This window comes from Primulina tabacum, chromosome 4, assembly GCF_025594145.1.
Source record: "Primulina tabacum isolate GXHZ01 chromosome 4, ASM2559414v2, whole genome shotgun sequence".
In the NCBI taxonomy this organism is placed as follows: Eukaryota; Viridiplantae; Streptophyta; class Magnoliopsida; order Lamiales; family Gesneriaceae; genus Primulina; species Primulina tabacum.
In genome coordinates this window covers 13,384,423-13,408,638 of record NC_134553.1, presented here as the reverse complement: position 1 = coordinate 13,408,638, position 24,216 = coordinate 13,384,423, and the positions used below count along the sequence as shown (strand labels likewise).

The 24,216-nt window shown below is 34.6% G+C and overlaps 2 protein-coding genes across 7 annotated transcripts; both read right to left on the bottom strand.

The window, feature by feature from the left end:
* Nucleotides 1–1,400: 1,400 nt before the first annotated feature.
* Nucleotides 1,401–1,964, bottom strand: LOC142541846 (ethylene-responsive transcription factor WIN1-like). The gene is made up of 2 exons (XM_075648300.1): nucleotides 1,885–1,964; nucleotides 1,401–1,794 (listed from the first exon to the last, which is right to left on the bottom strand). Exons 1-2 carry the CDS (start codon nucleotides 1,962–1,964, stop codon nucleotides 1,401–1,403), a joined length of 474 nt encoding a protein of 157 aa, XP_075504415.1.
* An 18,303-nt stretch (nucleotides 1,965–20,267) lies between these two features.
* Nucleotides 20,268–23,949, bottom strand: LOC142543110 (protein WVD2-like 6). 6 transcript variants are annotated; one of them, XM_075650149.1, is made up of 11 exons: nucleotides 23,778–23,948; nucleotides 23,296–23,350; nucleotides 22,895–23,116; nucleotides 22,535–22,813; nucleotides 22,374–22,435; nucleotides 22,105–22,173; nucleotides 21,878–21,971; nucleotides 21,716–21,787; nucleotides 21,524–21,634; nucleotides 20,696–21,178; nucleotides 20,268–20,606 (listed from the first exon to the last, which is right to left on the bottom strand). In XM_075650149.1, the coding sequence occupies exons 3-10, from the start codon at nucleotides 23,102–23,104 to the stop codon at nucleotides 20,723–20,725; spliced, it is 1,353 nt and encodes a 450-aa protein (XP_075506264.1). In that variant the 5' UTR covers nucleotides 23,105–23,116; nucleotides 23,296–23,350; nucleotides 23,778–23,948; the 3' UTR covers nucleotides 20,268–20,606; nucleotides 20,696–20,722. The 6 variants fall into 6 exon arrangements, with proteins under 6 accessions (XP_075506264.1, XP_075506259.1, XP_075506260.1 ...); XM_075650144.1 differs by having other exon boundaries at nucleotides 22,895–23,146; nucleotides 23,296–23,949; XM_075650145.1 differs by having other exon boundaries at nucleotides 23,340–23,949.
* Between the last annotated feature and the right edge of the window lie 267 nt (nucleotides 23,950–24,216).

Genomic DNA, 24,216 nt, shown 5'->3' with positions numbered 1-24,216 from the left:
AAAATAATTTAATTAGGAATTTTTCGTTTTTTCCTGGATTTGCATGTAGTTGGATTATGTTATCACATTTTGAAACTTACAGATAATGTTACAAGACTCTTGCTTTGCACGAAAAGCTATCGTGTAACTTCTCTGATCCGAAATTTGAGTACACTTAGAGTCCTTCTAAGTGTTAGCATACTCGAAGCTTGTTCGGATTTGGTGATCTTCTCTAATCTGTCTTTATCATTGAGACTTGATATTCCATATACTTTGATCTGCATTCTTTCTTTTGATCTTCTATACAGACTCTAATTTATATTCATTCTTTGATCTTCAGGTCTTGATGCTTCTTGGGCTTCTCTAATATTTCTCTCGATCTGATTTTATATATGGTTATTTGGTCTTATGCTTTTATGAAGTGGATTGATCTTTAGATAGTTTTGACTTCATAAGCTTCTATTCAACGAGTGATCTGATTTGATGATGCAATCTATGATACGAGAATCACTCTTGTTTCTTGTGAGTACCCTGATCTAGAGAGTATTGAGATACCGATCTTGTTCTCTGATATGATGTCTTGATTTGAACTTGTGAACTGAACTGATGTCCTCGTACTGATCTTGTAGAATCATTTGATCTCTGATCTGCTCTTGTACATACTGCTCTTTCTATCTTCTCTGATCTTGTGCATGCTTACTTTGCCTGTCAACCTTTTTTGTGTTCAAGTCTTGACAAACTTTTCTTTGTTCTGCTCTTGTTCAAGCTTCTCTTGTTAACTGATCTTGTTGAATGATAAGCATTGTCGTTCTTTCTCTCGCTGTTGTTTGACTATTTCTGCATCAAACATGTTTGAGTATTGTCAACATCTAAAACCTGATCTTATACAAGGATATTACACAGTTAAGTCGAGAAATTTGAAATACATGATAATCTCAAACTCATTAATCCAAGCTAAACCTGAAGTAATAGAACTCACACTTTAGTTTCCAATATATTTTTAGAAAAATCAATTCGTATGACACACCTGAAAAGATGATCAGAAAACGTAGCCAATCATACATCATAATTTCTTATTTTTTTTTTTATTAAATATCTTCTAATATAAACAGAACACAATGCTTGAGAGGATGAAACTTCATATACGTGTTGATGAATTCTTGGTGATATTGTCACAATTGCAATACAGCTATATATAACAAAATACAAATACAAATAATTCTGGTCACTTCAACAAAGGAGTGAAAATGAATCTCTCTCAAGGCCTTGAGGCGAGAGCTTAGCATCCACGAATGACCAAGTACATATAGAGTAATATATATTTAATATATGTGTGTGGTGATTAATATTAACATGTAGATATCTCCAAGATCAGCTGCTGGAGGGGTAAATTATACAAATGGAGCCATTTGGAAGAGAAATTAATAGAGAGAGTTCCCGTCAAGAAGTTCTTCGACCATTTGCACCGCAACTTTTCGCTCTTCGTCACGATGATCAGCAGTTGAATCATTACTAGTGTGCTTGAGCAGCTCGACTTGCATAACCCATTTTGATGGCGAGCCCCGACCCGCTTGCTTCTGCCAGACGCCTATCTTGGAATTGTCGTTGTCCAGCCTTAAACAGGTGATGGATGGAGCCGCGGAATCCTTGAAGCAGCTTCTTCTGAGCTTAGCTCCCAGTGTCGATGGAGAATACTGCTCCTTTCTTGGGAAGTTTGTCTTCGCCTTTTGTCCGCTCAATAAAATGGCCGCTTCATCATACGCTCGGGCCGCTGCTTCCGCTGTCTCGAAAGTCCCCAGCCAAAGTCTCTTCTTTCTGCATGTATATATATACACACACACACATATTATATATTATACATACAACATTTTCCAGGCTACGTACTTTACGCTAATTAAATTTTACAGTAAAGGGTGGCGAATCTCTGACACCCAAGAGCCCCACTGACGCTGCCGGACACCTCTGAACTTGTTGGATGCTACCATTTTAACTCTTTGTCAGGACGGAGCAAATTCTCTAGTACATTCCTTCAAGTTTAATTAATGTGGCTTGGGATAATATTATGTACTATTATCATATATTTAACATCACTTTTTTGTCAGTGGTGGAATTTTGAGGAAGCATTGAAAGCTCACATCAACTCTTCATTTACTGAACTATAATGTTCATAACCACTACCCAACTATATCCAATCTCGAGTGGTATATCTCACTGTATTGTAACGAAATTATATACAGTAAATCATATCAAAATTATGGTATAAGAAAATATATACCGATACAGCACTCCCACATGATGCAACTATATACCATCTCGGGTATATATTTTTTATCGTATCGAAAATCACGTACCATATATCATATCAAATATCATGTCGAAAATTAAAATATAAGAATCGGGAAGAATCTGGACGGACCACAAAAAGGAAGATGCATGAATCACCAAATTTTTAATATGCATGTGAGAGCAGTAGCGTAGGTATTGGTTGCTTGTGTTTAGTTTTTCTTCGAAATATTTTTTTTCTATAATTCTGTTTGCACATTTTATTCGTATAATATAATATAATACATGGTATTGATTAATTACGTAAAAAAAAATCTTTATATCGTTATATCCATGTAAAATGTAGTTACACAACTTAATGTTGTTCAAAATAAAATATATTTCTTAGTGACTTTACTTCTTGGATTTATTTTTATTCCAGTCTATTGGCAAATCATGTAACAATTTTTGTAATAGTTCATAAATATATAATTTAAAATATATTATATTTCCGTATAATATAACGAGTTTTAGAAAGGAAAAAAAAAGAGAATATTATTTCAAATGAAAAAACAGTCTTAATTTTGTGCCTCTCTCCTACTTTATAATTAAAAACAACTAGTATTTAACCCGTGCGATGCACGAGATGATATTATTAAAAAATAAAAGATATTTAAATTGTAAAAAAATAATATAATTATAAAAAAATAAAAAAATAAGAAACTATTTTTTCGCTAATTTTGAAAAATTTCTTAAATATAAATGTATGTCGATTAATTGTATTACCCTAAGACAATAACATGGTTCTTATCGTGTTTAAAATATTAATATCGACCACCAACCTAAATACATATTTAATTCTTTAATTTATGAGAATATATATATTATTATTTTTTAACATATGATAAATAAATATTTTTAAATCAAATTTAATAAAACTAATGAGATGAAATTGATTGATATAATCCATGCAAAAGTTTTAATGTAGTTTATGTTTTTAATATAGTTTAGTTTCATTTTGAATAAAAAATAATAAAAGACATATAATACATAAATTATATTTGAATTAATATAAAAATGAATTAAATTCAAATTTGAATTAAATGAATTGATATAATCAATGCAAACAATAAATGAAATTATCATTTATTGCAGTACACATATTTCAATATTCATGATATATCTTTCCTTTTTTTAGAAATGACATTTTGGCGAGAAACTACTATTTTTGGCAAAAACTCTGTTTTTATATATATATATATAGATACATAACCTCAAACTAAATGTATAAAAACCCAAGTCCCAAGCTACCCTATATAGACATTGTCATCCAAATTTTTGTTTGCACAATTTTTGAGATGATGCGGGCTCATCAGTTGTTAAAAACACCAATTTAAATTTGAAGATAATAAAAATATTACTTCTAACTATTCAAAAGACGTGAATTTTAAATTTGATCGTTAGTTATAATTTATTAAACTACTATGAACCAAAATAAAGGAAATGGATAAAAACGACACGATAAATTGAAGGAAAAAAAACTCCGACATGACATGATTTTCTTTCATAAATTACTAAGAATTCGTAAATATAAAAATTACAATAACATTTGGTCAAGTTTGAATTGAAAAGATGTAAAATAACTTGGAAGTAGACTAAAAAGATAAAAATTGTTTGAAGATGAAAACTAAAATTTTTTACAGAGTTTTTCAGATTTTGTGCTAATATTGAGTCGTGTTGTTTTCCCTTCGTCGATGTTCTATTTTCTTCATATTTCTTTGCAGTTCTTCCCCTCTCCCCACTATCCACAATCTCCTCTGGCTTGTGTGACCTGTTCAAACCAGTTTGAATGTGCTTATTTGTCTCTCCCATCAATTCAAGTTCCTCGGCTTGTGCATCCTTAATTGGGCCAATTTTAGTTCAACATTTCATGGGCTTGTCATATCAGACCAAAAATTTATTTTTAGTACAAACAACTGTCTCCCATGGACATTGTCTCATTGGGCCAAAATACATGTACCTAAATTCTCTAGTCTAAATCAAAATTTATTTTAACTAGCAAAACTCACAAAGCCCAAATTTCGATTCTCACAAGCAAAGCCCAGTACGTTAAATTGACTACATGAACGTGTACTTCTTTGGTAGAAGAACCCTTGGTTTTATTCAAAATCTAAAATCAAAAATTGAACCGCTCATTTTCTTACTAAACATTTTTTCACCGAACCATTCTGCAACTATGTATTCCAAAATCATTGCATTCAAATTCTTACTTATACCCCGTGTTCTAAAAAGTCCGCTTAAGCGCGAAGCTCGATAAAAACGCTTCGTTTCGGACAAAAGCGGAAAAAAAGTGGTTAAAATTAGTTTGACCGAATTAAACGTAATTAAGACGTTTAATTAAGTGTGCTTAAATACAATTAATCGCATCTATTTATTTTTAAATTTTTTATTTCGAAGGTACGTCTTTTTATTTTAAAATAATAATTAGGTTTATAATTTAGATGTTAATTTTAAAATTTTAATTATGATTAAGCATGTCTGATAATGATTTAATAAATATTTAGCATTTTTTAATATGGTCTAGTTGCAAAAACAAATAAAGATTGCAATTTTGAGATTTTTATGACTTTATATATATGAGAATTAATGCATCAGACTTAAATTTATCATATTTATGTATTATTTTATCTATTTATTGGTTTGAGATAATTACAATTACATTAAAAATAAAAAACGCTTTTTCACACTTAAGCATGTACTAATCTCGCTTAAACTTGAAAAGCTTGGACTCGACCACCACGTTTTTTAAACCTTGCTTATACCCAATTTTCACGATTCTTTCAACATTTGCAATTACTCGTCATCCAACATCTTTCCTACTCCTTCACTGCATATTATTAACACGAGCTGTTGTTCTTCTAGCATAAACCATAGGCACTCAATCCCAAACTGTTTTTTCTCTGCTCGTGACCTAATCGGGAACTGCCATCAATATGGTTCTTCTCTCTTCTACGCAACATCCACTCTCCGCCCTATTTTTTTATTAGATTGTGCGGTCCTTGTCAGATATCGTTGTACCACCCTTGTGCCTTAATGGTGTTTGTCAGTTTGCCTAAATGAATTCCACAAACATTGACAAGCCCCAAACTTGTTCTGATATATCTTCCATCAAGTTGCTCATTCTTTTGTATATGACCTATCAACTGTTGTCCCGAGGAACACCGCCTAGTTAGCTGCAACCATGAATCAGCAATGTCGCTTATTTGCCCAGAACTCCCCATACTCTCAAACAACATTAACCCAACTCCCATTCAAATCACCCATTCATTCCTCGTAATTTACATCCTCAAATCATCAGGGAGTAGGTGATTTTCTCATGTGTATAGGGTGAGATTTAACTTACATGCAACCAAATTTTCATATTGAGATATTTGAAGCATTGTATAAATGTTGTATGTTTCTTACTTGATGATCTATTGTTATTTGGACAACAATCATTCTTGTTTGTCGTCATTTTCTTGCTTGTGTAGACTCCATTGCATGGCCCCTAGCCCATTTGGCAACTTCGTGGCTCCTAGCCCCTTTTGTTTCTGATTGTAAACTTGATGGATCGGTTCGGGCACCTTTGAATGTGCTTCAAACACAATATTCTCAATGAGCTGCAATAGTTCGTGTTCTAAGAATCAGCTGGCCGGGCTTCTGAAGGTCTTCTGTGGAACTGCCTATCAGCTGGACAATCAGTTGAACTGGTTTTTTGATATATCAGTTGAACTGATTCAGTTTGGGCGATCAGTTGGCGCTTTCAGTTTGCGCATCGATAGCTTCAGTTTTGGCTCGATAACTGATCGATTCAAATCCTGATCAGTTCCAGTTTCTGTGAATTTAGGTAAAATAATTAAAAACAAAATAACAAGTTTTGTTAACATCAAAATCAAGATTGCGAACATGAAATGTTCCAATAATAATCCATGGCTTTTTTCAGTCTTTGAATTCCCTCGGTGTTATTTTATTTACTCTATTTTCAGCAAAGTAGAACCGTTATAAGCATACAAAGCCCAAGGATTCCCCTCTTTACTTCTTTTCTCGTTACAGGGAGTCAATAAAGATTTTTTTTCCACGATTATTCCCTTGGCCATAATTGTTGGCCTCAAGGATGAACAACAGCTAGATGAGTATATTTTGCTTGTGGGTTTTTGTTTGGCATGACATTTGGTTCTCTATTGGGTATGGGCAAGCAATGTTTTGGTCGAACTTTCCACTTAGATGTCACCATCCCATCTGTCTCTCCTAGTATCATCACTTCAACATGTATATTTCTTAAACGTTTTCTTTTTCTCTTGTACACTACTCCTTGAACCTATTTGTGAACCCTACTGACAACCAACTAATTCAAGTTACGTATTGGTCGAACTCCCCGTTACATCACTGAGTTCCTTGTTCAATGAATGTGCATATAATCATGAATTGGCAGCCAAGAGGTAACTCTAATATATTTTTTGTATGTTGCATTTCACCTGGTTCACACTCTCCCAACCCAAGCAGCCATTTGCATGCATTGCATTTCAATTGGACCTTTTTCCCATACACATATATATGCATTGCACTTACATGCAGTGGCTCTGCTTAATATATTATGATTGTTTATGATATTGTGGTTGTTAGGTTGGTTGTTTGGGGAATAATGATGGGTTTTTGTATATGGTTGGATGTTCGGGGGAGTGGTGGGTTTGTGTATATGATTGATGTTATTATTGTTCCTTTCTTTAGATATGACCAAATAGTCTCCCTTTATCTAAATCCACATGTTTGCCAATATTCCATAGTAAGTGGTCGTTGGTCTACTTTACAATTTAAAGTGGCTCATAAGCCTACTTTTAATCAATATCACAAAGCCTTTGCATGATTTTCTTCTTATTTTCAATCAACTACTCATGCTCCTCCATTCTCTCAAGTTGCACTCTATTGCTTTTCTGCTGTATAAATAACTTATTTTGAAAATCCTATATTTTCTTTATGCATTCTTTATCCAAAGATTTGAAATTTTCAAACAATACTCTAGATTATTTCCTTAGAACATATTTTGTTCAAATGCTGTTAGCCATATGTTGGCAAAAATATTCCACAAACCTCAAATCTCGAGCCAACTCAATTAATAATATCTTAACATTCAACAGAAAAAAATATCCCATGTTCTCAAGCGGCTAGCAAACATACCTTGTAGACATGTTAAGATTTCTTATAACAAATAACAAAAAATAAAAACTTCCAGAAATATATGTACCATTTCATCATTTTTGAACACCCTATCCATGGACACTCCATGTATTTATGAATGTTTACTCCAGAAAAGGTGGATTCCTTGATAGTTAGGCAACTCTTAATCCGTAGGATGACTCCCCAGGGTACCCTTGACTCCCATTTTGGTCAAGTGTTCTAGTAATTACACCTTGTCTCATTAGCTCTTAATTCTCTGTCATCTTCGAAAAGTGTTGGTTCCTGGATATTGCATGTGAGAATGACTCCTCCAGCCTTGGCGAGACAACTCCTATAGGTGTAATTGACTCTTTTTAATTTTATAAAAAGATTTAACTTTGAAAAGTTGATCTCTTTGTGATGAAATGATCAATCTTTTTAATAAGTATTGGTTCCTCGGTCCAAAGACCATGGACTCCCCCACTTCTTTGGTCTCACTCTTCTGATTGAATCTTCTTTTACACAATTTTTTTCTTATCAACATGAACATGCATTCCTTTTACTTTAAAGATCTTGTCTTTAGGGATCCAACATTTCTTTATTTTTATCCATGAAGTTATCTGCTCCTCATTCTCTCTGATGATCACTCTTGAGCCCCCTTATGGAAGTTTATCATTATTGCCCTCTTCTTGCACTGATTCCTTAGGCACTGACACCCCATGCTCTCCTTTCATATGTTTGAACTTTTTTTGGCAATATCAATCCCTCCTATATCACAAACCAATTATATATAAAACTTCCCCACACAAAAATTAATTGTTTTGCGTTCTTTTACTTCTTCTTTGCTGATTGATTCATCCTCTTCGTCACTAGTTTTATCCTCACTATCTGATCTACCAAATTTCGACTTGCTTTCCATCTTGCCAAGCTCCCCCATCTTAGAAGTAGCTCATTCCCTTAATAATTTTATTTTATGTGTCCTAAGAAACCTTTTGTTTTGGGCTACTCTCGAAGCTTCACCAAACTCACTCCTAGCAGGAAGTACAAATCGGGTTGTCGTTCTCTGATCATTACCAGCTTTCTTGGACAGAACTTTGCACATGTGTTCATGTCTATCATGTTCAGCAGATTTCCTCCCAAGGTCTGCCCTTCTTGACTCAAAATAAGATAGATTCTTATTTTCATGGTAGTTCATCGACCCTTGACGAGATAAATCCCCAAGGTACCATTCACTTTCTTTATTTTGATATGATGATTTGATAATAAAAACTTATTCCCTTGGCTGTGAAGCTACTAATATTTTTGAGAATTGTTGGTTACTTGGCCCGAAAGTCGTGGACTCCTCCATTGCTAGACATTCTCTCATATATTTTTGACTCTTTGATCCAAAATATGATAATTCTCTCAAGTTTATGCAATTTATTATCTCGTGGTGGGATGACGCCTCAAGGTGCAAATGATTTTTCGACCTTGAAGTCACAATTATTTTTGAGAATTATTGGTTTCTCAGCCCGAAGCCGTGAACTCTCTAACATCTCTGGAGTCACTTGATAGAACATCTTTTTATGATAGCACGCATGTTTATTTCTTCACATCATTAACATAATAATAACTCTCTTTTGCCTAAAAAATCTTTCCTTTAGGAATCCAATATTTCTTTATCTTCATATTTGGAGTCACATGTTTTCCTTTTCTCTTTTTTATCGAGAAATGCACGTAAATTTGTGACATTCAAATTCATAGAGGCTATTGGGGGAAACAAATATTCATAAACGATCATCTTTTCAAGGGACTTGAGTATTCTCTTGTTAATTTTTTATTGCAAATCTTTAGAAGCACTAAAAATTTTAGTGGGATGATAAAATAAATAATAAGACTTACAACGATCTTTGTCTTCCAACTCATCCTAGGATGGTTGTGCCCCCGAGTGTTTGCATCAACATTTATTCCTTGAAAGCGACGCATAGACCTATCTTCAAACTCTTCAGGTGGGTACAGAGGACTTTCACAATATACACATGATTTTCCTTTCTTGGTGGTGGTTTGGATCATTCCTCTTGTTTGGAGAGTATTGTCTCTAAGCGATGAAGATCACGTTGGTTATTCGTTGATTCACCTCTTTTTCTTTTTTCTCCTTGGATTTGATGAGAACATTTTCCAACAACATTTTCATGTAAGGAAAAGCAGCCTTTGACATGGCCTTGGATACATCTTCAAAGAAATCTTCCAGTTTCTTTGCACTTAATTCTTCTGTAATCATTTTTAGAACATGTGTATATATTACTAAAGCATATTCTTCTGTTGTGTTTGAACTTCCCTTCCCTTTCTCAGAATTTCTTCGTCTCTAGCGGCACATTTCGTGTCCCACCGGACATGCCAATTTTGTTTGTACAATTTTTGAGATGATGCGGGCATGTGAGGTACTAAAAGCACCAATTTTAATGGAAAATAGTAAAAAAATCTAACTTGTAACTATTCAAATGACATGAATTTTAGATTTGATCGTTAGATCTAATTTCCTAAATGAATATGCACCAAAATAAAGGAAATTGATAGAAGCTGACACTAGAAATCATAGAAAACAAATTTCGGAAATGATTTTATTTTCATAAATAACCAGGAGTTCTTAAATATAGAAATTACACTAAAATTTTATGAAGTCTGTAATGAAAAAGATGTAAATAACTTGACAGTAGACTAAAAAGATAAAAGTTGCTTGAAGATGAAGACTAAAATTCGCATAGAGTTTTTTTAGATTTTGTGCAATTGAGTCGTGCTGTTTTGCCTTCTGCCGATGTTCTCTTTTATTCAGATTTTTGGGCAGTTCGTTTCCACTCCCCACTATCCACGATCTCTTTTGCTTGCGTGACCTATTCAAACCGGTTTGAATGAGCTTTTCGGTCTCTGCCTGTTAATTCAAGTTCCTTGACTTGAGCATAATTAATTGGACCAAAATAAATTTGGCTCATTTAGTTCAACATTTCATGGGTTTGTTATATTGGACCAAAAATTTATTTTAAAGCAAATACTTTCTATTAAACTTTGCTTTGGGTATGTAAGTTCCCTGATCTACAATCTTCTATATGCCTTCTATTATCATTCTTTCTCACCATACATAGTGATTTCTTGCAAGTCAGGTGCTACCATTAATAAACAACGAAGCTAATTTTTATCCTGGCTATATAACTTCTTGTGAAGAGACCTTCAAATTAAAAACGTGCACATATATACTAAACAATCACCAAAAAGTAACAAATATTTATTTCTTCAAACAAAAGTAAATATTTATTAGATTCTTCTACCTAAGGGATACGTGCATGACTACCTGATTTTTTTTTTATTTTTTTTTTTTGGGGTGGGTGGGTGTTGGGGTGTGTGGGTGTTGGGGTGTGGTGGGGGAGGGGGGGATGGGGGGTGGTGTTAGCTCATTTAAGTTTAGTTGTTCCGAATGAACAAGTTGAATTGGTGGCCATTTTGATCCTGGAGGTTTGTCTTCGACGGAAAATCATACACTCGAATATCGCATATGATTATCGAATAAATTCATATTTTGATTTAAGATCTTTGTAGTTGATTTACTAACCAATATTAATACACTTCGATAGTCTGACGCCGATCACGAACGGAAATGAATCAATTTTGCACCATCCAAATGCTTAATAATTGTGATATGATTCTTATTCTTTGAAATGAATGTCTCCGCTCTCTCTTGCTTCTAAGAACCACACATCTCTTTATTTTATTTGTGTAGTGGAAGTTAAAAAAAAATTTATCCAACCAAAAATAACTACTCCCTCTTATAATTCAAAATCAAACTTTTGAATTATTTACGTCGGGTCGGGTTAGCCCTCATAGACGACCCGTTAACCCATTAGTTATTTCTTATATTTCCCACTCGCACATGAGGGCTAGACATCATCCATCGATAGATCATAATCACTTATCATATACCACCGAATTTCATACAAGCAAATGGATCGTATGACCAACGAGCATATTAAATAAGAGCTTAGAGCTATACACCGATTAAGGATATATAGCAACTCAATTCAAAACATATTTATGAGGACATTCTACTCGTTATATCTTAGATTTATTTTATTACACTAATCAACATATCTCTTGAACCAAAATAAAATAAAAGAGCATACTTGATTCAAAATTATTCATATCTGTATGTATTCACAATTATGTTCTAACAACTAAGTTAAACATAATTAGCCGGCTTGTGAATACAAAATAAGTGTCAAAATAAATCTTCCATTCCCACTAGAATCTTTCAATCTTTATTTTAGCTGCTTTCTTAGACATGTACTGCATTACCGAATCATCCATAGTTATTGGTATCATGATAAAGTAGCATCACTAAAATAATATTAAAGAGACTGTTGAAAGTCTTAAGGGTATAATATTAAGTTTATATATATAAACCTATGGATCTCACATAATGATCTTGGACTCGAATAATCATTATAATCCAAATGGTCACTCCAGCATACGCGGTATGAAAACACGTGCTACGATGTGTTTCTTCCTCTTTAAAATGTATGTCACAAAAAAATATTCACATCGTACAGATCTTAGTTCAAGTGCATCTCAACACTTAACTTGAGTTTTTTTTTTACTTATACTCCAACTTGTATCAATATAAAGAAAACTCTAATCTGGCTATAAGACAGGTTAAATGGATTATGAGAATATCCATTTCGATTACAATAAAATATACATAAGTAATCCCATCTTGGTAATATATACCAAGGCAACATATGTATGGATTTGTTCTCAACAAAACCAATATCGTCTCATATCTGCATGTTTCTCAGCACCAGAGGTGATTGCTCGTGTGAGAGAGCCAATCTCAACTTTTCTGACATACGTTCAATTTTCAGATTAGTAATTCATAAAGTTTACACATTACACATAATGAAAACATCATTATAATAATGAGTACATTGTCTTAAATACATGTGTTTAGTTACAATCATATCCTACGTAGTCCTAGAGATCTTGTATGATCTATAAATATGTCTCTTGGTATTGGCTTAGTAAACGGATCAGCTACCATCATGCGTGTAGGAATGTATTTCAAAATCACTTCTTTCTTTTCAACTATATCTCTGATAAAGTTGTACTTCGTGTCAATGTGTTTGGTTTTTCCATGGTATTTGGGGTCTTTTGTGTAAGCAATTGCCGATTGACTATCGCAATAAATCGTTAAAGCTCCCACTGGACTGCTTACGATACCCAAATGACATAGGAATCTCTTTAACCAAACACTTTCTTGCACTGCAGAAGCACATGCCACAAATTCTGCTTCCATTGTGGATAGTGATACACAAGTTTGTTTTTTGCTTCTCCAAGATATGCATCCATATTTAGCAAGAAAACATAACCAGAAGTTGATTTACGCTCATCTAAATCATCACCCCAATCAGCATCTGTGTATCCTTTCAGTGTTAAATCTTTTCCTTGATAACAAAGGAAGTAATCTGTAGTGCTTTTTAGGTATCTTAGAATCCTTTTAATTGCATTCCAGTGTCTTCTTCCTGGATTAGATTGATACCTGCTGACCAAACCGATGACATAACAAATATTGGGATGATTACACATCATTGCATACATTAAACTCCCAACAGCACTAGAATATGGCACTTTAGACATCTCATGGATTTCTTCAGAAGTGTTTGGGCACATTTCACGACTTAAGCTTTCACCTTTGGCCACAGGAGTATCAACGGGTTTGCAATTTGACATTCCAAATCGTTCTAGAATCTTTTTAATGTAGGATTCTTGAGACAGTGCATGAAGTCTCTTAGAACGAGCTCTATGAATTTTAACACCTAGGATGTAATCTGCCTCACCCATATCCTTCATTTCAAAATTTGAGGAACAACCATTTCTTAATGATTTCTATATACTCCTTGTCATTCTCAGTCAACAATATGTCATCGACATAAATAGATAGAATTACAAACCTTTTATTGGATCTTTTCACATATACACAAGTGGTCTTCATCTATCATAATGAAGTTATATGAGATTATTTCTTTGTGAAATCTCAAATATTATTGTCTAGAAGACTGCTTAAGGCCATAAATTGATCTATTCAATTTACAAACCTTTTTTTCTTGACCTTTAACAACGAAACCTACTGGTTGTTCTATGTAGATTTCTTCCTCATGTTCTCCATTGAGAAAAGCAGTCTTTACATCCATTTGATATAATTCTAAATCCAAATTAGCAACGATGGCCAATAATAAACGAATAAAAGTAAATCTCACTGCTGGTGAAAAGGTTTCTTTATAATCAATACTCTCTTGCTAAGTATAACCTTTTTCCACTAGTCGAGCCTTATACCTCTCTATAGTTCCATCACACTTTCGCTTAAATTTGAGAACTCATTTGTTCCCAATAGCTTTACGTCCCTTCGGAAGTTCAACTAGTTCCAAAACGTGGTTTGATTTCATTGAATTCATTTCTTCTTCCATTGCACTCATCCATTAGTCCCTTGAAGAACAAGATAAAGCCTCACCTATGTTTTTAGGCTCTTCATCATCTGTTGCATATATGACATAAGCATGCCCTTCAATCTCATAGTGACGTTTGGGCACTATTACTCTTTCGAAGTTGGGGATTATATGAACCAAAATGATCAGGATTGCTCCCATTAGAATTAATCCCACTCGGATCTAATGAATAATTTTTATCAGGATTTCTCCAGTTGGAATCAAACAACAACTCATCTACTTGAGTTTTTGATGATTCATTTGGCAAAAACTCATTATCTGAATTAGATAACTCAAATAAAGGTTCATTCCCCTTTATTTCACCTTTCTTAGGAAAGTCATTCTCCAGAAATTTTACATTTCGTGATTCAATCTCAGTAATGCTTCCATCTTCTTGTTCACCAATGAACATGTAACCCTTAGAATGCTCAGAGAATCTAACAAAAATACATTTCTTTCCTCGAGGACCTAACTTTCCATATTTACTTGTTGAGTCATAAATATATGCAGTTGATTCCCAAGGTATAAGGTTACTTAGGTCTGGTTTTCTACCAGTCCATAGTTCATATGGCGTGGAAGGAACTGACTTTGAAGGCACTTTTTTAGTATATAGGCCGCAATTAATAAAGCATCTCCCCAAAAGGAAATACGCAAATTAGCTTGCGCCATCATGGACCTTGTCATGTCTAACAATGTTCTATTCCTTCTTTCAGAAACACCATTTTGCTGAGGTGTGTAAGGAATGGTCAATTGTCTAATTATTCCCTTTTCATTACATAAATCCTTGAATTGATCAGAAAGATATTCACGGCCTTTGTCAGTTCTCAAGACCTTTATTGTCTTATCCATTTGATTTTCTACTTCATTTGCATAACGTCTAAAACATTCCAATGCTTCAGATTTATGTGAAATCAAATAGACATGACCATAACGAGTGAAATCATCTATAAATGTAATGAAGTAAGAAGCTCCATGTCTTAGCCTTCACATTCATTGGAACACATATGTCTGAATGAATCAATTGCAATGGAAATTCTGCCCTAATTGCTTTTCCAAATGGTTTTCGTGTCATTCAGTAAGACAATGTTCACAATCCAACAAACTAAGTTTGGACAGAGAACCTAACAGTTCTTCTTTGATTAGTCGATTCATTATGTCTTTCCCAATGTGACCTAGTCTAGCATGCCAAGTGTAAACATCCACATTTGCATCACTAGATGAACAAACATTTAACAAAACACAACGATCAACATAATAGTTAAACATTTGTCTGTCACAATCTAACAGGATAAAACCATTCCTAAGATGTCCACAACCATAATACATATTGCCATAGTAAATACGAACAAGATCACTACTAAAGTTCAAACTGAATCCTATTCCTAGAAGAACAACAACAGATACTAGATTTCGTCGAATATCAGGTGCATAGAGGAAATCATGTAAGATAAGAGTCCGACCACCATGCAACTCTAGTTTGCAAGTACCGATGCCTCTGACTTCAACTTTCGCATTATTTCCTATATATATCCATCTCGTGCCACAAGGAACTCGACAAAAATCTACAAACGCTTCACGATCTCTAGTTACATGGTCTATTGCTCCTGAGTCTACAATCCACACAGGATAAGATTCAGTTAGTAAAACAGTACTAGAGACATATATAGTACTCACAAAAGCGTTAGTAAGTGCTATCTTTTTAGGCTCAGGGCACTCACGAGCGAAATGACCAAATGCTTGGCAATTGAAGCACTTCATTTTGCTCTTATCTTTCTTCTTCCCAGCTTGTTCTTTTGGTTTGGCTTGAAGTTGTTCTTCTTAGACCCTTCCACAACATTCTTCCCTTTCCAGTTTTTCTTCCAGTTCTTAAAGCGTTTAAAGCCCGAAGCTTTCTTGGAACTAGATTCAGCCACAAAAGCACTTGCTATGGACTTAGCAGCACCAAGCCGCTCATCGTCAAGCTCAACATGTCGAGCAGCATCAGTGAAATTCTTAATGCTATCATTGTGAGTCAGATTGAATTTCAGATGCTCCAACTTTTCAGGAAGAGATCGGATCAAAGCTTGAACCTATTGCTCATCAGAGAGGACATGACCAGCTGAAGTCAATTCACGTATCATGATTGACATAGTTCTCAAATGTTGTTTGATGCTGTGATCAGCCTGTTTCTTGTAAGTGTCAAACTTGATAGTCAATTGCCTCAGACGAGTGACAGTAGTACCTCCATATTTCTCTCTCAGGCACACCCAGATGTCATGAGTAGTGAGATGTTGTTCACATTCATGGATGAGATCGTCAATCACATAACTAACCAGTATAGCACGAGCAGTGGAATCTTTCTTTTTCCATGCTTGGTAAGCTTCTTGATCTCTCATCTGCTGAGCAACTGCTGAGCAGTGTTACCAACACTGGGATCCTTCATGACTTGGTTGATACCCTCTAAGGCATCTTACTCATCAAGCACATACCAACTCTTATGGCGCCAAGTATCATAGTTGTCACCATTCAGTTTTTCATCTTTGTTGAGATCAGCAATGATAGATTTTGATGTCATTATCTCTTTATTTTAGAGGTGATAACACATGTTAATGCTCATTAAATGTACACTTTAGTTTTGTACTTAAAATTAGCATCTATAATGATTTAATATAAGGCATAAACTCGAAAGTTCACTAAGTTCCCAATCATCATCTACAATCCTAATGTTGCATCATTATAAATTTAATTTCTAAGTAACAAAAAAATATCAATTGATTTTAGGTGAGAATAACTCAAAATCTTCCAATCTAAAAACTCCCACTTAATTTGGGATATCTCAATAAATTTCAAATAAACATATGTAGATAAACATGTATTAAAATAAACTAACATCAAAGTTTACAACACATACTTCTATTTAAACATAGATAAAACACATACTACATTACATATGTCACATAACATGCTCATATAAAAACATCGAAATAAACATACATAATAACAAATCATCTTCCTAAAGAAAATCTAATTTCTTTTTATTTTATTTTTATTTTTACACATGCGGGATATCATTTTGGTCATTCCCTTCGAGAGCGTATTTGATGGAGCGAACTTCAAAAGACGAACTCCAAAATTATCTGTAAAGATAATGTCTTCTTCATCTCAAGTTCAACCTCATTCTCTCATCTCTTAATCAATGATGACTTCAACTCATCAAGGTAGATATTGATCCCCTTTGGTTAAACAAATCATCGATTATGCTCTTCCAACATCCAGTTAGAGAATCTCTTAATAGTCCAACTATTATATCATGTTCAAAGTGATTACCCAAATGCATAAGATATAAACGTTTACTATCTCAAACTTTAATATGTTGAGGAAGGATGTGAGTGGGATCCATTTTATAATGTTTAAACATGTGCAATTCTGCTATTCGTTCCGGGGCTCTTTGAACTTTAGCTACTCTCCGAAGGATACTAAGAGTGTGTTTAATTCTTGTCATATCTATAAGATGAGAGGAAATATTAGATTGGACCCAAAAACCAACCTTAATATTTAATATTGAAGATGAAAATTTTCATCCTTCATAACAATCTCTCATTCTCAATCTTATTGGCAAACTTTGATATTAAACACATGAAACTCTTATTAAGGATCACATTTAACATTGACAAAAAAAACGTTAACCAAATTAAAAAAAACGTCCAACAACAAAAAATATGTTGATTTTTTTTTTTTAATTTATTTTGACACACGTAGCCCATGCGATTTCCAGTCATGAATCTCAAACGTTGCTTCCTGGAACCAAGATGAAAAGGTGGTGCACATTTTTTTATAACACAAAACAAAATCACCGCTTGAATATTAGGCAACGATTATATTTATTCGGAAGTCAAATTCAATTTTTTATTTGTTCTTTGGAAAACTAAGTGACCGAATATCAGTTTCCAATTGAAACAACGAATATATCATAATCATTTGGACCCAGTATTTTCAATTAATGAAAAAAAACTTCCGAATTAAAATAATAAATTGAAAAACAAGTAATAACATCAACTAACATATAGCTCTGATACCAATTACGGAAATCATACACTCTAATATCGCATATGATTATCAAATAAATTCATATTTTGATTTAGAATCTTTGTAGTTGATTAACTAACCTTCTTCGATAATATTAATACACTTCGATAGTCTGATGCCGATCACGAACGGAAATGAATCAATTTTGCACAATCCAAATGCTTAATAATTGTGATATGATTTGTATTCTTTGAAATGAATGTCTCGGCTCTCTCTTGCTTCCAAGAACCACACATCTCTTTATTTTATTTGTGTAGTGGAAGTTAAAAGAAAATTATCCAACCAAAAATAACTACTCCCTCTTATAATTCAAAATCAAACTTTTGAATTATTTGGGTAGGGTCGGGTTAGCCCTCATGGGCGACCCGTTAACCCATTAGTTATTTCTTACATTATGATAAAATAACCATAGCTTTATTATTAATATAATTGATCGTATGCATTATATTCCTAGTTTTTGGCACTAATATTTATAGATTATTAAAACATGACTCCACCTTTGCTCCATGGGATTCTTCATGCAACCATATACGAGGCTCATAGACTAGATGGTGGCGGATGCGGGTTTCAATTATGGGGAATATAGAACGTGCAAATATCTCTATAGCCTTCCTTTCTTTTAGTTTCTGATTCCTATCAAATGAAAACTTGTACCGTCAATAAGTTTTTGCTCCTTGGTCGTATGACGTATCTGCACACACAATATTAGCTACTAGTATACATATTTCTATGTTCCTAATCCCTTTTATCGATATATTCTACGGTGCCGCGGTAATTTTAATACCAGAAGTCTTCAAAAAATTACCAAAAGGTTCTTATCCCAGTTCAAGAAACTAGTTCTTTGTCGGCCTGAGGTACACTTTTTTTCCAGGACTCCATTTCATTTTTCTAAATCAAGATACATGATGACATAAAATTTATATGTGTGTGTGGTTCAAACAGGTGGCTGGTTCAAGACTATATGCCACTATCGATTTGGATAGGGCTAGGATGGCGAGGACGAGAATGATAGAAAACGAGCCTTCAAATCCACATTGGTACGAGCATTTTCGCATTTATTGTGCTCACACTGTTTCCAACATAATTTTCACTGTCAAAGATGAGAATCCTGTTGGAGCACCACTAATTGGTAGAGCTTATCTACCTGTTGAGGAACTTATGACTGGAAAGATGGTGGATAGATGGATTCAAATATTGGACGAGGATGGAAATCCAATAAAGGTTCAAAAACACATGCACAACTCCAATAATTTAATGTCACCGAACAAAGTAACTGGTCTTAAGGTATCAGAACACCGGCATTCGGAGGGGTGTCCTGTACTTTCTTCAGGCAGAGAGAGGGCTGTAAGATTTCACTGTATCCAGAAGCCTACGTGCCGCCTGATGATAATATCACACAGTTTCTTAGCTCCGAAAGGCTTTATGAACCTCAAAGATGCGGGGAAGACATATTTGATGCTATCAGCAATGCCAAACACTTTATTTACGTAACGGGGTGGTCGGTTGACACAAAAATCACTCTGATAAGAAACCCAAATAGGCAAAAGCCGGGAGGAAATGTGATTCTTGGAGAATTGCTGAAGCAAAAAGCCGATGAAGGTGTTAATGTTCTCATGCTTGTGTGATATGACAGGACTTCTGTGAAGGAACTGAAGAAGGATGGTTTAATGGCTACGCATGATCAAAAAACAAAGGATTACTTTCAGAATACTAATGTGCGTTGTGTGTTGTGCCCAAGAAACCGACCATAAAAGTTGGTCGACCACAATATTTTTGGTCTACCAACTTTGTTGGTTTGGTCGACCAAAACGATTGGTCGACCACCAATCTTTTTGGTCGACCACAATCTTTTTGGTAACGTATTTCTTTTTCCTAACTTTACTCCAGTGAAACATTTCAAAAAGAGCTTTCTAGCCATCTTCTTAGTTACCCAGTTCATATCTCAAATTATGGAGAGATCACTGCACTTGCAGGCCTTGAATTCTTCCCAGACACCAAAGCTCGTGCCCCTAGCACAGGATCGGGGTATCTTCCTCCCATCCTCACAACTTGAGAGGTTAATGTGCTGCAATTGTTGATACTGCTAGAATAAAAACATATGGACAGAAGCAAAATTCTTTATGTTGAATGTATTATATATAGCATGGGGTGCCATTGTGTGCAATTAACACCTTTAATTAGGCTTAATGACCTAATAAGGGACATAAAAGCATTGGAGAAACTGCAGGCTACAATTAAGTTTCAATCATCATTCACAAAACATCAAAGAAACAACAGACGACAAAATTAATAACTCAGAGCAATGAGTACAAATACAATATTTGAGCATGCATACCGTTGGTTTATTTGAACAACAAAAAACAATACAAGCCAAAAATAGTTGCCAACCTAAAATACAAAACAGCCAATAGTTTGATCTTGAACAATTTCAAGGCAGAATTCCCTCAAAACTTCCGCTACTCCACTCAGGTGCTAAATATAATTAGGAAAACACGTTCGCTGCACTCTGCAAGCTTGAAAAGCATATTAAACAACCAAACTTCCTTGCTGGCAATGTATGAAATGAGACACCAACCACCCACAACATTGTCCGTATGTTCACTGTTAAAAGATTAAAATATTACTCAGATATATCCAGCATGTTAAGTTGAAAATGGAATCAAACTTGAAGGCTGTTTGCTAGAGGATACCTGTTTTGTTGCTACTAAAATCAATGCTCATACCATGATGGATTCTGGAATGAAAGTGGTTTGTTCTTCATCACCCAGAAACTGTTCATCATCAACATTTGGCTGGCTCTTGGTTGGCTCAGCAGTTGTCCCTGCCTCCTGTTTTTGTGCATCTAATGCAGCTTCACTCTTTTCCTCGGATATGTTGTTCAGCTGAACTAGTGATTCATTTGTTAATTTGGAAATGGAATTTTTACGAGATCTAGGTTTTTTCTTTTCATCTGATAAGCTGTTGTCCTCAGAGGGTAACTTAGGAAGAGACTTTCTAAGTGGCTTCTTAACACCGGCAACAGTTGATGTTTTAGCGAGTTTATATGGAGTCTCCTTCTCTTCCAAGCTTAACCTACCAGGGCGACCACTGGGGACACCAATTTCTTCCGAATCAGCAGTAAGTGGACTCTTTTTCCGACCAAGTTTGGGAGATTTGGCTCTGGTAGTAGGTATCTGCATCAATTCATGTCGTTGATCAAGTATTAGGTGTCATGAAGAAAATCATACTTTATAGACAAATTCGCACATAGAGTGAATTCAGGCACATACAAACATCAAATAAGTAGATAACTAATCAATATTAGGGTGCATCCCAACCACGAGGAACAGCTGAACTTTCGTAAATCGCGATGGAGCACACACTGAACCAACTAAAATCAACAGTTATAATGCTCAGCAATAAAAGGGAGATTTCACCATGATATCCCTGCTTATTCATCATAATTTCAAGTCTCCCAGCCCATGTTACATAGAGCACAGACTGATTAGCATCAAGATATGTAATCTGTATCAAGTTACCTTCTTTAATTCCACCTTTGGAGGTGGAGGTTCCTGATAGAAGCTTGGCATTGGTGTTGCTTTGAATGTCAAACTCTTCCTCCACATTTTGATTTCAGCTTCCTGTGTCTCCTGTTTAAAAATGAAAAACAGTAAAGCAAATTCGCATCCACTTGCTTAAATTGTAAAAATAACACCAAATCAGAATTCTACCTTCGTTTTGGCTTGCAGATTATTCTTCTCTACTTCCTTTGCATGAATCTTTTCCTCGAGTTTTGAATAAAACTTCTCAAACAAAATAAAAAATACATGCCTCAGGTCCATATCATCAAAGAAAGACCCAACAGTCGGTACTAGAAGTAGCAAAATACTAACCTCCTTTCTTTTCTCAGCCCTTTCATCGCATTTAAAACTGAAACCATAGGTTGGAAGAGCACCCAATTTCAGGGGCTTTGCATCTCCATCAGGACTTTTATAAAGTACTCAAGGATAAACCAAGTACAGCCTTTAGTAACAAATATTTTAATTGGAAAAAGATACATATACAACCAGATTTAATGTCAAAGGAAGTGCATGTCGTGGCATAAACTTTAGAAGGATACCACAATGAATTTGAGACCTCTTCAGCTTCAGCAGGGCCATTTTTAAAGACATTTGGTTTCGCTGTCTCACTGCAGCAAGGAAAACAGAGTTTACAAACTGCTTTAAATGAAATATCAGGAAACAGAAGACTTCAGGATTAAATATCATAGAAACACAAGGTAGGAAAATTTCATCCGAAGTGGCATGTTGGGGAAGCTTGTCCAGTCATAAGTATCACGGAGGTTAACACCTGCAAAGGAATTTATTTATCGGAATGGAGAAAACATACGGTAGTTTTTGAGACTGTGTGGCACTTGGGGAAGACGATGTTTCATCAGAATGTCCACCCTGCTGCTTGAGATAACGTAATAATTTAGAGATCAGATAAGAAGGCAGTGGGAAAGGTATGAAAAGGATATCAGTTTGTATTCTATACACATCACCATTTACCTTACAATTGTTAAGGTCACCTGCAGCTTTTGAGTGGTCAGTTTCTTGCTTCTTTTTTAATGATTTAGATTTTTCTTTAAGATCAACATCCTCCCTGGGGCTAAATCCTCTAGCAGTGGTACCATTTGAAGCGTCAGAAGATTTCAGCACATCTTTGCTCTCGCTTAGCCTTGCAGCTGCACCATGTCTAGAGCCTAAAGGTTTCTCATTCTTGATCTTTCCCGTAGTCTTTAGCGGTTTTGATTCCTTAGAACCACCAGGCTCATTAACTCCAAGTTGCTAGAGGAAAATTTTCACATTACAGAGTGAAGTTTGAAAAGGGTTGATAACTGTATAGAAAAGAAAATCCCGCTTTCCAACCTTCATTAGGCTTGTTGTATAAATTTCTGGAGGCAAAGAAGGTTCTTCTTTGAGTTCTGAACCTGAAGTTACATTGTTATTCAACTTCACAACATTCTCAAAAGTCTCACTCACTTTGTCAAGTTGAGAGCTGCCATTGGATGTCCCATTGACCTCAGGCCGATGAAAACCATTTTCACAATCTGCTTCTTTTTCATTTTCGGCATCCATTATAACAGTTACCTGACAACATTATATTTCTCATCATAAGTCCTGAAAATAACACAAAACAGCTATCCATCAAATCTTGTATGTGGAAAACTAAGCCATCTCATTCGCTGTGTGCAATGTTTAAACAGAATTACACAGAGGATGACTGCAAATCCACGAACAATGATTAATGAAGAACAGAAAACTTTTACCTCACATGAAAAGTAACTTAGTAGTTGCTAAGTAGAATATTTACCAAAAGTCAATCTTCAAAGGTAAAGATCCAAGCGTTAATGCAGTATACCAGCACCAAAGGTGCTTAAAACACAGAGCGGAATCTTAATCAAGAATTCATCTTCACCAACAAAAATGCAGAGAAAATATTCAACATTTCCAAACCGTACCCACAAAAAACCCATCTGAAAAAAGAAGAATTCAGCAACAAACATAAAAAAAGACAAAAATCAGAAAGAACAGAATAAGGTGTGCAATAAACTCCACACCAGATGTCCCCAGCCCACTAAAATTAAACCATTACCACTGTAAGTTACAGATTCAAAAACCCATTTCCACTTTACCACCGATGCAGCATTACATCCAATCAATGGAACATAACATTCTCAAATCTGTACCTTCTACCTCCAGATCAATGGAAAAATTTGGAATTTAACCCTATTCAGCGGCAAACACAAACCTGTCAAAGCTTCCGAAGCATAAAAGTTTCAAGGGTCACAAAATCAACAAAGGAGTAAAAAGATCTGATTGAATTCTTAAGTGGGACTTGTCTAGTCCGTTTCTGCTTCGCGAACTCGTAAAATTCGGAAGAGTTCTTGTTTCCAAGGAAGAAATCATAATTATTATCTTATTTTTTAATTAAAAATTTGTCTTCTTCTTTTTTTAGCAACAATACTTTTTTTCGGTGAACTTTACTTGCCTTTGTCGGTTAACTTCATCATTTTCAAAATAACTCGTAAGATTTTTAATATTTTATTCTTATTAATTCGGTCCTAAATTTTAGAAACTCGGGAAAAAAATGTTGTCAATGTATTTTCATTCTAAAAAAACTAACCAAATTCTTGATTCGTACAAATTTATTGAATCAGATTAAATTTTCAAATCAATAAAAAAATTTT

What these genes read in the sequence shown, in the direction of transcription:
- LOC142541846 (XM_075648300.1), bottom strand. Translation starts at nt 1,964, where the DNA reads ATGGTAGCATCCAACAAGTTCAGAGGTGTCCGGCAGCGTCAGTGGGGC. An exon ending in GAGATTCGCCACCCTTTACT is followed by an intron (nt 1,795 to 1,884) that starts GTAAAATTTAAT and finishes ATATACATGCAG; the next exon opens with AAAGAAGAGACTTTGGCTGG.
- LOC142543110 (XM_075650144.1), bottom strand. Translation starts at nt 23,104, where the DNA reads ATGGATGCCGAAAATGAAAAAGAAGCAGATTGTGAAAATGGTTTTCAT. An exon ending in ACACAGTCTCAAAAACTACC is followed by an intron (nt 22,174 to 22,373) that starts GTATGTTTTCTC and finishes TCCTTGCTGCAG; the next exon opens with TGAGACAGCGAAACCAAATG. An exon ending in ATCTGCAAGCCAAAACGAAG is followed by an intron (nt 21,635 to 21,715) that starts GTAGAATTCTGA and finishes ATTTTTAAACAG; the next exon opens with GAGACACAGGAAGCTGAAAT.